The sequence below is a fragment of the Thermobia domestica genome, chromosome 6 (genome assembly GCF_964235325.1).
Source record: "Thermobia domestica chromosome 6, izTheDome1.hap1.1, whole genome shotgun sequence".
NCBI lineage: Eukaryota > Metazoa > Arthropoda > Insecta > Zygentoma > Lepismatidae > Thermobia > Thermobia domestica.
Window position 1 is genome coordinate 105,034,089 of NC_137459.1, and position 14,071 is coordinate 105,048,159.

A 14,071-nucleotide genomic window follows, 5' to 3' on the forward strand; every position below is an offset into this window, starting at 1 on the left:
AGTTAATGACGCCGTGAGCAGCAATATAAGTATATACTGTAGTTCTTAGCATCAAGGCTGAGAACTGCAAGATCCATTTTTTTTTAGGCACAGCAGAAGCCCAACCGGGATAGTGATTTCAACCGACTGGGCTCAATTAAGCCGATGGCTTGAGCCGGGTCGGTAGGGACGAGTCATCAACTAAGCTCGATTGGAGCCAATGGCTCGAACCAGCTCCGTTGAAATAAGTCCATCGACTGGGTTCGAGCCAGCTCAACTGAGCCGATGGCTCGAACCAGCTCGGTTAGGGTAAGCAATCAGCTCAGTTCGGTTCGGCTCTGGTGAGCCATCGGCTCGAGCCGGCTCGATCGGGTGAGCTGTTGGCACGGCTCACTTCTCGGTTCGGCTCGATAAGTGAATGACCTGTGAGCGAGTCGTTTGAGTCGTTGACAACCCTAAGCCTGGGTCGAGCAGTTTTGAATATGCCTGGCTGGAGTCTTATAACTTTTAACAATTTTTGGCTCGAGCCCGAATACTTGCTCCTCCTGAACTTAAACCTAGAATCTCGTGACCGATGTCCTCGCTTCCTAAATATTTCTTGACGACCGAGATCGACAGTTAACTAATTTTTAGTATTCAGATACAAACCCCCTATGTTTCATAGTTATATGCGGTGTTATAATAATAATTAGAGTAAGACCGCGCTAAGAAGAGCTCTGACAACTCTCAGGTACGATCTAGCGCGGTTGCCACATTTATCTTCCGTTACCATAGAATTTATTTGCCCAACAGAAATTTATTTTTCCCCCATAATAATATCAAATCTCTTTCCCTAATATAGGTGTAGCCCTCGCAATGGGTACTAGCTACATCATAGCTAGCTAGCTTTAAAAAAAAATCAATACAAGGGATTTTTTTGGAAGAAGAATCACCTATGTGTCACAGCAAAAATGTTGTTTATCATCATAACTGACGAAAGTATCAGTCAAAAGAAACAAACAGAAAGTATTGTGTTAAGATTGTTTACAAAATCATAAATAAACTTATCACTTCTTCTAAACACATACTGTTATACCTTTACCCCCCCCCCCAAAAAAAAAACTACTTCCGTTATAGAACGGCATTCAACTGTAGACAGTTTAATGCCATTTACTGTAGAAATCCTACTTCGCAGTAGTCCATCAGAGCCTGTACATCAGATCTTCCGTACGATGTCTCTGAATTACCACTCATAGTTTCATCATCTGTTGCATCGTCGTCACTGCTGTTATCGCTGTCTTGCAACGAGATCACCAGTTCTTCTACAGTGTTTTCAAGTAAACCTTCTTCCTTCTTGTAGTTCAAAATTATTTGCAAAGTATGATCCACGATTTTTTCCACTTTGCTAGAGTAATTTCTTTAATCGCTTCCAATATTAAACCGCGAACACTTTGCATGGTGAATGTCTTGTTGTTTTCCGCAACGTAACCTTTTAATTGTACCCAAATCAACTCTATTGTGTTGTAATGGCAATGATAAGGGGGCGACATGATAACTTTTATGTCCTGCTGTCTTGGCTAATTCGTCGATCTCAAAACGTTCTACCGTGTCTTTGTAAAGTCGAACAAACTGAAGTAATTCAGCCTTGTTCATTGAAGAACAAAAATCTCGATTTTCTTCAAGCCATTTTAACACCGCTTCTTTCCTTGTAGACGTGGTAAGCGCTTTATTTACCTTTATATTGTGAAACGATGCATTGTCCAAAACAATAGTGGAGCGAGGAGGATTATTCGTGAGAAGAGAGTCTTCAAACCACGACTTAAATTTTTCGGATGTCATTTCCTCGTGGTAGTTCACTGTTTTTTTCGACTGGAAAAGAAGCATGCAATGTGGAACAAACCCATTTATTGACCCTGCATGTAAAAGAATGAGACGACCGCCTTTTCCTATTGGGGTTTTAGAAGTACCACGAATTGAGTTGTCTGTCCAACCCATAGACCTGCATTCGCCCATGTTTCATCAACCCACACTATTTCCTCAACAGGAATACGAGTTATTTCCCGTAAAAACCGGGCACGATGCGCCACTACATCTTCCCTCTCAAGAAGAACAGTTCTTCCGGATTTTTTTTTCCAAGTGAAGCCTAAGTTGTGCAAAATTTTGCTCAGACTACTTTTCCCTCCCTTGAACAATCCACTTTCCTTCAAAGACACCAGAAGTTTTTTTTTTTTTTTTTGTTGTTGTTGTTGTTGTTGGGTATTCTTTCCTCTCATAATAATCGTGGATATGACGTCGAATAGAATCTATGTCAAAATAATCCAAATTTATGACTGTGCATGGCCTATTACGTTTTTTTCCTGGGGTAGATACAGTTTCTGTCGGTTCGGCGAGGTCTTTCGGACACTTCTCTTTTGTGATTCTTTTTACAGTTGCAGGGCTAATGTGTAAAGTTGAAGCTACTCTTTCAATCACTTTATTCAATGGCAATAAATGACTGTAATTGTCACGTTCTTTTTAGAAATATTTCCTAAGATCAAACACAAAGTCCTGTGCCTGACTTGTTAAGGGCATCCCCTTTCCACACTTCTTATGCACTTCAGCCATTGTGTTCATAAACTCAAACACACAGACATACACACACTAAATTTATACGTTAAGTCTATATGAATAATACGAAAACAAACTATGTTCCACTGACGAATGAAAATAACAACAATTACACCACTATATTCACATCAATGCACTGAGATAATAGCACACATTACATAGCACAAAACAACCCGACAACAGAAAAACTTTCACAGTACTGAGTAGGTATAAATCCGACAACACTGTCCTGTTACCATGGAGACAACCTAGTGTTTCCAAATGTATTTTTGTGGATCTAAACCTATCTTGCCCTTCACATAATGATTTTTTAAGAAGTATTCTACGAAAATACAAACACAGCTGGATCATGTTCGTTACTTTCCTACTATTCCATTTCTAAATCAGTCCTTATGGAAAGCTCTTTATAACGGTTTCTATAATATACAGACTATGTATATGTTTTTTTCGGATGTCAACAAATTGCCTACATACTTCATTAGAAATTCTAGAAATTTCAGCTTGACATTCCAAATCACGGATCATTGCCCTTGAACTATAAAAGAGCCGTATACTGACACACTCACTACCCTATTCGCTTTCAATTCCACGAAAACCTACTTCCTACGGCGACAGGGAGGTGGACCGGTTGTTGTTCCATGTAACCCTTCTATTTCTGTAGCATTCTTGTCAAAAGGACAGAGTTGTATAAGTGGAAAAAGAAAAAAAAAATACAATCATTACTGTAGCCAGAACGTCAGGCCTAGTGGAACTACGTTGTGCTGGAACGCTGAGAAGTAAAGTAGGATTTTTTTTAAAGAAAATCTACTTTGCAAATATTTCAACTTATAATCTAATTCAATCATTGATAAAGTAATTCGATTCCTTTCTCGTGATGTCAAGTGTTCGCTTTGATTCTTGTTGCTATGACAGTTCGCAACACTGTTGTCAACTTACACAATGCTAGACCATGTCAAAGCTCAGGTTATGATGGCCTTAGTCTAGCTATAGTAGTAATAGTAGTATCATTGATAATTATGTTGTCTGATGTAGGATACTTGAAGGGAATAGTACTTGGAACTATACAAAGGATTTAGCTCGAAATGCCTCTTTTTGGCTCGACTCGACTCGAAACTCGATCCGAATTCGAGTCGAATTTGGGGAAATTTTTCGAGCCGAGTTCTGGAGTGGAGCTCAAAGATGTCTGATTCGAATCGAGTCGAGTTTTAAAGGAAACTCGCTCGTGCCCATCTCTATTGTTTGCATGACGGGCATATAGATTTCTTTCGAGGGGGATAGAACCATAAACATATTATAATATATTTTAAAAATACTGAGTTTCACGGCTTTCTTCCCAGGAAGCGAAGGGATGGTAGCTATTCAGCATTTCTTATAAGTACTTTGTTTGAAATATGTAAAACAGTAACACGTGGACAACACAATATACACATATCTTCTTATCTTCAGTTTTAATTGGTGATTTCAATTGTAACTAACAATTACAATTAACAATGACAAGTTTCAATTGTCAACTGCAATTAACAATTAAACATTTCAATTGCACCCTTTGCGATTGGCAATTAACAAATAAAAGTTTAAATTGTCTGATGACCAATTAACAATTAACAATTGACGAAAATTTAATTGCAAATTTTATGATTAAATTCAATTGCAATTGAAATTAATTGTCAATTACAAATTGAAATCAAATGCAATTAATTTTCAGAGCAATTACTTTCAATTGATTGATCAATTGGAATTTATTTCAATTGACTTTGCCAACACTGCTGTCTAGTAATATAAATTATGCATCGCAAAAAACATTGTTAACCTTTTTTTTTTTTTTTGCACGAACACTTATATCATATTTGTAAGTGTCGGAGAAAATATTCTTTGTTTGGATTTAGAAATTGAATTTTCGAGTAAGATAGTACTTGAGAGAGATGCAATAAAGAAGAAGAAGAAAAATAGTATAAAAATGACTTTTATTGTGTCAAAATGTGAGAATTATGAGTTAGAGATTGAAATATTGCTACAGAGATTACATGCTCCAGTAATACAATCGTTAACTGAGAATACAAAATTTAAAACAGAAAACAAGTCTTACGATTTTCTTGATTCAGTCACTTCATGCACAGCAAAATTAAATCAAACTAAATCAACAATCAAGATAGATTAATAAAGGAAACAGAACAAAGATGTGTTCTGAATTTGTTGTTTTTGTATAGTCCGCGGGCGACGAGGAAGCTTTGTGCAAAGCTAGAAGGGGAAAGGAAGAAAAAGTCAAGTCTTTTTTTCTGAATCCGGAGATGGAAAATTGTTTATGCTTGGTCTTTTCGTGTAAGAGGGATGAGATACAGAGGTTGATTCCGTTATATTGAGCTGAATTTGAATGTACCGCGTACCTACGATATGTCGTGTTTCTACCAGCAATTGTGTCCGATATGTAGGTCACTTTTAGTGACTATTGCCCGGCATCGGAGTTCCCATTGCAGGAGACTGCTTTGCAGCTGGATCATGGATATTGCATCCTACTCCTCTTTACAGGCTTTTGGCAGGTCGGAGACGATGCGAAATCGATGGTGGGACATGCGCTGTTTGAAGGCTCCGAAAGCACGAGAGTCTATTGGGCTAAACTCTGGACTCTTGACAGGGGTGTCAGACAAGAAAATTGCCGAGTTCTATACGGCAATAGAACTCCAAGAGTTTTTTTTTTTTTTTGCCAACGACCGTGAGGTTTAAATCCCTATGAATGGTGAAGTTGATTGTCGCATGTGACGTCCTGCATTCGCTGGGCATCGCACGCTGTGTGGGGTATTCTCAGAGGTCGTTATACACCAAACCACACTCAATGGCGCCCGAGTTTTCCTAATGAGAAACCGGTTTCTAGCTGCTTGTTTCGCTATGGTGAATCAAAGACTGTGTCGCATATTTTCATATAATACAATTTACAGTGGTACGACCCACATGAAAATTATGCGCTTGACACGTTTCTAAGATGCGCAATGCTATGAACTTAGCGTTGGAAAGTGCAACATTGAACCCCTCAAAGAATTTATTGAGTTTTGGTGACATCAGAACTAATCTCAAACACACTGCTCTAATACGTGATTAATTACATAAAGTTTCTTACTTCGTGACAAATTCACGACAATTATCTGTGCATGCGCGGTTTAGTTGCAAATTTAAAATCCCTCAATATAACTTATTCAACTTCTATATTAACTGTTGGTGGCATGGTGTACAGTTAATTTACAGTACCTTGATCTTTACGATGAACCCCGCTCAGAGCTTATGGAAATTCGGTTTCCGTTAAATTGGCTGGTATCGCAGTATGTTGTGTATTTTGATCCCCTGTTGAAGAGCCTCAATGGGCACGAAGCCCGAAACCCCCATGTTTTCTTTTAGATATCCACTGATTAGTATCATCACTTAAAGGCATACGCTCCCTCGTAAACTGAAAATAATAATTAGGTCGCAAATAATAATTGAACGATTCTCACCAGGGTATACTAGGGCTTTTGAGGTCGCTGATTCCGAATCCGTTGTCGATTAACCTCCATCACTTCAAGTTCAAGGTTGTTTGAAGGCGAAATCGAGAGGGAACGTTGCAAAAATCTGAACAAATTTCGTAAAGTACATTCATGATTTTTGAGACGTTCGATCTGATTATGACATTTTCTTGCCCCTACAAGTTCATTTCAAGGTAATAGCAGGGTCATTTTAAGGTCAAACTTGAAAAACCGTCGGAATAATCTGAAACAATTCTTAGATAGGCTTTAGGGTAGCTGATTCCGAATCCGAGGTTAGTGTCAATCGAATTTACCAGTAAGATTGTCCATTTAGTTTTCCAGGCAGCCATTTGCAGTGTCTTTTTCTCCAATAAAGATTTGGTCTGTATTCTACATCTCACCATTCTTGAACTTCAACCTCCAGTATTTTACATTCATTTTCATCGTTGTTGACATTACTATTACCAGCATCTTGTACGCAATCCAGTAGAGCTCGACTAGGGTATTTGAGTTGTTGTTGATGTCGACCCTATCCTCAAAAGCAGGACATTGGCTACACATGCCAGAGTTGGCGTGGGTAAATGAAAATTTGACCCACGACCCACTGACCGACCGTGACCCGCCCTGACCCACCACCCACCATGAACCACTCTCATCCACTGTGATCTACTCTGACTCACCAAAATCCATCGTCATCAACCCTGACACATGACCCACAGCCTCTTCTCTACTGACTAAAGAGTTTACACTTGCAATAAAGCAATACTGTGAAATTGTCACTAATCGGAGTTTGAATTTCTACGGTCAATCGCTCCTGCACCACTCTGTTAAAATAACGGTGGATCTGACCTTTACGATATACAGCAAATGATAAAGTGTATGTCAGTGAGGAAATTGAAGTACTTCAAGGTGAGGGGAAATTAGTGTGTGCCTAAAATATACTTGTACTAAGAGAGTAATCTTGCAAGTGTTCATTTCTCAACACATTCCAAAAGAAACTTCTATTCGCAGGAAAATACCCCTGTACAATATGGAAAATGTTATGATTTCTCAGTTCTTAGTATTTTTCTCACAAAAGACTTGAAAAAATCAGTTTTTCCTAGCCTATAAAGCTGCTTGTGTACCCTCTGTGAGAGCATCTCCATAAAGTATGCTCATATTTGTAATTTGTGTAATCACTAAAACACCACGTTAAATTTCAGTTACAAATATGAATAATTGCAATTATTATGAATATTTATTCAAAGTAGTTTACCTTCTAGTTTATAAAAAGCAAAGAAGAGACTTATTAAAAATCACATGCAAAGTTCAATAACATAAATAAGCCATTAGTAATACAAGTATACACTTTCCATTACTCGTAATTTGCCAACTTAAAACAAATCTGAAATCGGGCTTATTTCCTGTTGGCCTCCAGAACTTTTTCGTGGTAAATCATCTGCAGCGGAATGATTTCCATCCTTCAACCAAGAAATAACTAGCTCGTTTACTTTGAGCTTGTATAACTGTGGGTCATTAAAATTTATGAACAACAAGTTAGACAATGTTGAGCACTTAGTCTATTTCTAATATCAGTCACCTGTAAATGCATAAGGGGAAATTCCCGTTTGCACTCTGTCGTGGAAATTGATAATACTTCTACCCGATGTAGAAAATTCTGCAACTCCTGATCGACAATCTGCTTGTTAGACTTAAGTCTAATAACGATTTTTCTTGATCAGTTTTGAAATACTCAGCAAGAAGTATCATCTCTCTACCACCATACAACATATTTTCCATGTCAGTTGGCAATGTCGACTCATGGAGAACAGAAACTTCATCTACCAGGCCTTCGATAGAGAATCTTGTGAATAAATTATCAATTAAAGCCTGATAAACTGATGATTTCTTATTTGTTTATAAATTTAATTTTTTGTAATTACACATGAAGGTTTGATGCCATTACCAAGTTCCCTCCCCCGTCTAGGAAGCGAAAGGGAACGAGGTTCCTGGAAAGTGTCCAGAGGTGAATGGGAATTCCCCTCCTTCTTCCCCTTCAATTACCACACTGATGTTCGCCATGCGCCAAATTACGAGGAATTTCAATTAAATTATCATAGTATAATTATTTCCTTGTTGAATTATCGATACTTTTCAGTGGAAAAAGGGATGAAATTTGAAAGTTCCAAATCAAGGTAAGTAGACCAAGGTAAAGGGAAAAAGAGTGTAAAATTTTCCATATAATTATGCGTACAATCCAAACTTAAAATTTCCGTGTAATTAAGCTTACAGTACAAATTCTATGTCTATTTTCTCATAACTTTATGGGTTGATTGTTCTGTGCTGTAAGCGCTCCATTTAATAAACATAAGCTTCAGCAATTATTATAGTAGAAAGCAATGGATATATGAAGCTAAGCACTGTATTTTTGTTTCTGATTTTTCTTTTCTTAAATAACATCGATCGTTTTCGATCATTTTTACAAACCAACTCACTATCAATTTTCCATATATAAAAAGTTCACCCCCCCCCATAAAGGGTAATTTAAAAAAAATGCTAGGATACATTCTGTTTATTTTCAATAAAGAGTTAATACACTGAATTTCAGCTCAGTAAGTTTAACGGCGTGCGATATACTATGTTTTTTCGCAAAAAAAAATCGGATCCTCACTACCTCCTTAGGATATTATGCATTATAATGAAAGGAATATAACATCCCAGTTTGGATTAAGGCCTAACTATATACCAAAAGTAATTTCATTTGACTTCGCAATTTGACCGTGATGATCAGGCACACATAGTTACATTCATTTTTTTATATAATAATTTATATATTACAGTGATTCTAAAATGTATTTTTTTCCAGTAGTTAGCTCTATAAACTCACAGGTCTCGAAAGCCAAGTAGTAGTGTAAGTCCTATTGCTATTATTACTATTAAAAATATAAATATCCAAAAGCGCATGAAGTTCAGTTTTTCACTTGGTTAGATATAATCACTTCAGGTAAGTAGACAGAAACAAATGGAAAGGGGAAATGAAGGTCTTGAAAGTGAAACGAAGACAAATTTACCAGTCTTCAGAAGATACTGTCTACAATGCAGTGAGCAGAGTGGTCGGTAAATCATACTGAGTCGGTGGGTCGCAGTGGGTTACGGTGGATGGTGGGTCACAGTGGGTCACATTCTGTTGACCCACGACCCACTGGCCCACTCAGAAAACTTGACCCACTTGACCCACTGACCCACTCCATCTCTGCCCTGTGCTGTAAGCGCTCCATATAATAAACATAAGCTTCAGCATTTATTATAGTAGCAAGCAATTGATATATGAAGCGAAGCACTGTATTTTTTGTTTCTGAATTTTTTTCTTCACTAATATCGATCGTTTTCGATCATTTTCACAATCCAACTCACTACCAATTTTCCATATATAGAAATCCCCCCCCCCCCAATAAAGGAGAATTTAAAAAAAAAATGCTAGGACACATTCTGTTTATTTTCAATAAAAAGTTAATACACTGAAATTCAGCTCCGTAAGTTTAACTGCTTGCGAGATACTCATTTTTTTTTTCGCAAGAATTCGGATCCTCACTACCTCCTTAGGATACGTATTATAATGAAAGCAATATAGCATCCCAGTTTGGATTAAGGCCTAACTATATACTATACCAAAAGTCTTTCATTTGACTTTGCAATTTGGCCGTGATGATCAGGCGCACTTACATTCCTATTTTTTATGTAATAATTTACATTATAGTGATTCAAAAATGTATTTTCTCCAGTAGTGAGCTCCTCCAAAAACTCTCAGGCCTAGAAAGCCAAGTAGTAGCGTAAGTCATATTGCTATTATTACAATTACAAATATAAATATCCAAAAGTACCTGAAGTTCTTTTTTCACTTAGATACTCACCTCAGGTAAATATACATAAACAAGTGGAAAAGGAATGGAAATAAAGGTCCTGAAAGTAAAACGCAGACATATCTACCAGTCTTCAGAAGATACTATCTATAATGCTGTGAGCAGAGTGAGTCGGTAGATCAGACTGAGTTGGTGGGTCGCAGTGGGTCACGGTGGGTGGTGGGTCGCAGTAGGTCATGGTGGGTGGTGGATCACAATGGGTCCCATGCTGTTGACCCACGACCAACTGACCCACTCATAATACTTGACCCACTTGACCCACTGACCCACCGATCCACTCGCCCACTCCATCTCTGACACATGCACAATAACTTAATGTCCTAGCACCGGACTTACAGGAGCAATAATGCTCTAATATCGAACCATCTATTTGCATGGCCAATAATACGTCGTCATTCACTGCAAAGCGTATCCAAAGCTGATATCGAGTAGCGTTTCATTTCTAAATCTTGAAAACATTCTAAAACGTAACAATCCTGACTCAAAAATGCATCTATATAATTGAAGAATATCTGTAATTTCATAGTCTAGACAAAGACTTTCTTTTTGCTACACTAAAACGCTATGATTATATATATATATATATATATATATATATATATATATATATATATATATATATATATATATATATATATATATTCGACGATTTTCCAAGTTTGACCTTGAAATGAACTTGTAGGGTCAAGAAAATGACATAGTCGGATCCAGCGACTCAAATAATAATAATAATAATAATAATAATAATAATAATAATAATAATAATAATAATAATAATAATACATTTATGTATTTTTGTTCAGATTTGTGCAACGTTCCCTCTCGATTTCCCCTTCAGATGACCTTGACGTGATGGAGGTTAACCGACCTCGGATTCGAAATCAGCGATCCCAAAAGCTCTAGTATACCGTAGTGAAAATCGTTCATACTTCATAGATAAAATGTCGACCTAATTATTATTTTCAACTTACAAGGGAGCGTATGCCTTTAAAGTTGATGTAAATGGACAAGTTTTGCAGATAGATGTCACTACAGTCTTCGTATCTCTCTCATGTATTTTTTACCTTTCACGAAAATTCACTATTTTTCTTACAAATTTCATCCTAGAAACCAACTTTTAGAGAAGGAACATCGTAACATATCGAATGCAAGAATCCATGCCGATTTTTTAATTTAGAATTGTCTTCATTTTTCAAGTGGCTTCCTTTTTTTTTAGTGTGTTTTTCCGCAGACGATAACGTCGTCTCTTCGGGAGTGATTGAGATAGACATTGGTTATGAGTTATCACATATATGGGCTATGAGGTTTAACAACAATAATAAAGTAAGTCACTTTATTCATACACAGGTGAATTATTATTGTTGTTGTGAAACAGAGATAGTACAAACTAGAAGCACAGATATGAATATGAAATATTAACATGTAGTATTGAGGACAGATAGCAGATAACAGTGATCACATGTAAGGATGATGAATTTTTAGAAGGAGATGTTTATTCAGTGAGCGAAGCGAATGATGAGATGAAGTGCTTGGACGCCACAGTACACAGGGAAGAGTTAGTATTCACAAATGAGCTTATCTTCTGTGTTGGGGCTACTCAACACTGATGATAGACACGGGGGAAGCCCTGGTTAGGTGGAGTCACTGTGCAGACGATGGGTAGATGTGCGGATTGAATTCTGATGGATGATAGGTAGCAAAGAAATGATGGTCAGGGTGCTCTGGATGCGTCCGGCTATAGATGGAGAGGAGATGTCGCAGTGGAGGATAGTAATATGTAGGTAAGGCGAAAAGTCTACTATCAATGTGTATGGTGTCCATAAGCGTATGATGGTGTATTCTCCATTTCTTGTCTATGTAGCGAGAGCGAAGGTCTTCCAGATGTCGAGTGATGTGCGGGAATGTTAGTCGTTCGTATAAGAGACGTGTCGGGCTGGGTAATTTGATTCGAAATGCGAGACGCAAAGCATGGCGTTCTATAATACGTAGACGCTCGTAGAAATCATCACTCGCACTAACCCAGGCAGTGTGACCGTGAGTGAGACATGGGCGAAGAAATGCCTTGTACGTGTTTAGAACAGTATCTGTATGCAAACCCCAGGTAGTACCGACGAGCCGCTTCAGGAGATTTAAACGATTTTGCGCTTTCTCCTTGATGGAAAGAAGATGAGGTTTCCAAGATAACTTGGCGTCGAAGGTTACACCTAGATATTTAGCAGTAGTGCTAGGGTGGATGGGTATACCGTCTACATTAATGTTAAGTAATGATGGATTGCGGCGTACTCGACTGCGTCTCTTGTGTGGAATGATGACGAGAGCCTGGGTCTTAGTACAATTTAATTTCAACTTCCATCTACTGCACCAGTTGGTAAAAGCATCTATGGCTTTTTGCAGAGAGATGTTGATTTGGTGCATAGTTTTGCCACAAGCGAGCAGTGCGGTATCGTCTGCAAATGTGAAGGTATAAATAGGCTCAGGCATGACAGGCAGGTCACTGACGTACAAGATATATAATAGTGGCGATAAGGCTGAACCTTGCGGAACACCGGTGTAAGGAAAAATAGGGAAAGATAAACTGTCGTTGATGGAGATGTATGCAAGACGATTCGTAAGAAAGTGGTACACCATACGTATATATGCGGCAGGAAGATTGAAGAAGTGTAACTTATACACAAGACCATTATGCCACACGCGATCAAAGGCCTTTTCAAGATCGAATAAAAGTAGGCATGAGGGTGCAGTTCTATTATAATGGTTCGTAAGAATAGTGCTAAGTCGTAAGAGGTTATCAAGAAGACTATGCTCAGGACGGAAATCAGCTTGGTGTTTAGGTAACAGATCATGTATTAGCAAATGCGTATGAAGTCTGCGGACTACGATGCGCTCAAAGATTTTGCCGAGTGTGGACGTGAGCTGAATTGGCCTATAAGAAACTGGATCCGTTTTATCTTTGTGGGGTTTCAGAAACATTAGCACTTTAGAGACTTTCCAAGTAGGTGGATAGTAGCCGGTTCTGAGGACAAAATTGTAAAGCCTTGCCAAAATATGTAGCAAAATAGCAGGGCCTTCTTTAATATGTCGGTAGGTTATACCATCAAACCCTGGCGCAGTGTTTTTCTTGTGACGTATCACGTCTGTAATATCCACTGGCGTTATTGGCAATGTTAAAGGATGCTGGTCATCCAGAGTATGGTCGACGGTAATTTGAAGATATCCATTATGAGGGTTGGTATATCTGGCAATGCGTCTGTAAAGTATCGACCTATCTCGAAAAGAAGTTTCTGGTGTAAAGGTGGTCTGAAGAACATGCGCAAAGGCATCCGCTTTCGCAGAGTCCGTTGTAAGAGCAGTATTCTTGTCTAGTAGAGGATACTGAGTGGTGCTGGTTTTCCCTATTAGCCGATTGAAATGTTTCCAATACTTAGTTGGATGACTTTCCTCTGCTAAAGCGTTAACTGTCTTTATCCAGTTGCGTTTTTTGTATGCTCGGATGCAATTTTGAACCATACGAAGGTACTGACGATGAAGTCGCAGTGTGACATCGTTACGGCTGTGTAGGTATTCCTTATACGCTTTCCGAGCTAGAGATATGAGTGAGAGATAATGAGGTGGTAGTTTAGGCCGGTAAAGATTACCTGTGGTTACAGGAATGTGGTTTGCACCGCTGTTTTGAATGCTTTGCGTAAGGCGATCTAAAGTGGTGTCAAACGTAGGAATGTCAGATGGAAGTTCAATATCTGCTAGTGTGTCATGTATATCCTGCCGATAGTCTAGCCAATTAGCACGCTCAAAATTTGGCCGGGAACGGAGAAATTCCTGAGGTGGTTTTGATCGATTAGGAAAATTTATGTCTACCTTTATAGGATCATGGTCGCTACCAATAGAATCGAGGACACTGATATCAAGGTATGGTACTATACTAGAGGAGGCAATCACCACAACAGGAGTTGTATTAGAGGATGGACGAGTCGCTCTAGGCAGTGGACAAATTTCGCCGTTCGTGTGAGTGTTAATGAAATCGGAAAAAGAGCGTTTTTCGATAGCACTTCTGCTATGATAGTTAATGTCAGCCATGACGATATAGGAGCGGAAATTATTATCCAGGTAAGTGAAGAA

The 14,071-nt window shown here is 38.3% G+C and overlaps 1 protein-coding gene across 1 annotated transcript; it reads right to left on the minus strand.

The window, feature by feature from the left end:
* Window positions 1-1,377: 1,377 nt before the first annotated feature.
* LOC145687263 (uncharacterized) lies at window positions 1,378-1,971 on the minus strand. The gene has a single exon (XM_081760738.1). It carries the CDS (start codon window positions 1,969-1,971, stop codon window positions 1,378-1,380), a length of 594 nt encoding a protein of 197 aa, XP_081616864.1.
* Window positions 1,972-14,071: the final 12,100 nt, after the last annotated feature.

What these genes read in the sequence shown, in the direction of transcription:
- LOC145687263 (XM_081760738.1), bottom strand. Translation starts at nt 1,971, where the DNA reads ATGGGCGAATGCAGGTCTATGGGTTGGACAGACAACTCAATTCGTGGT.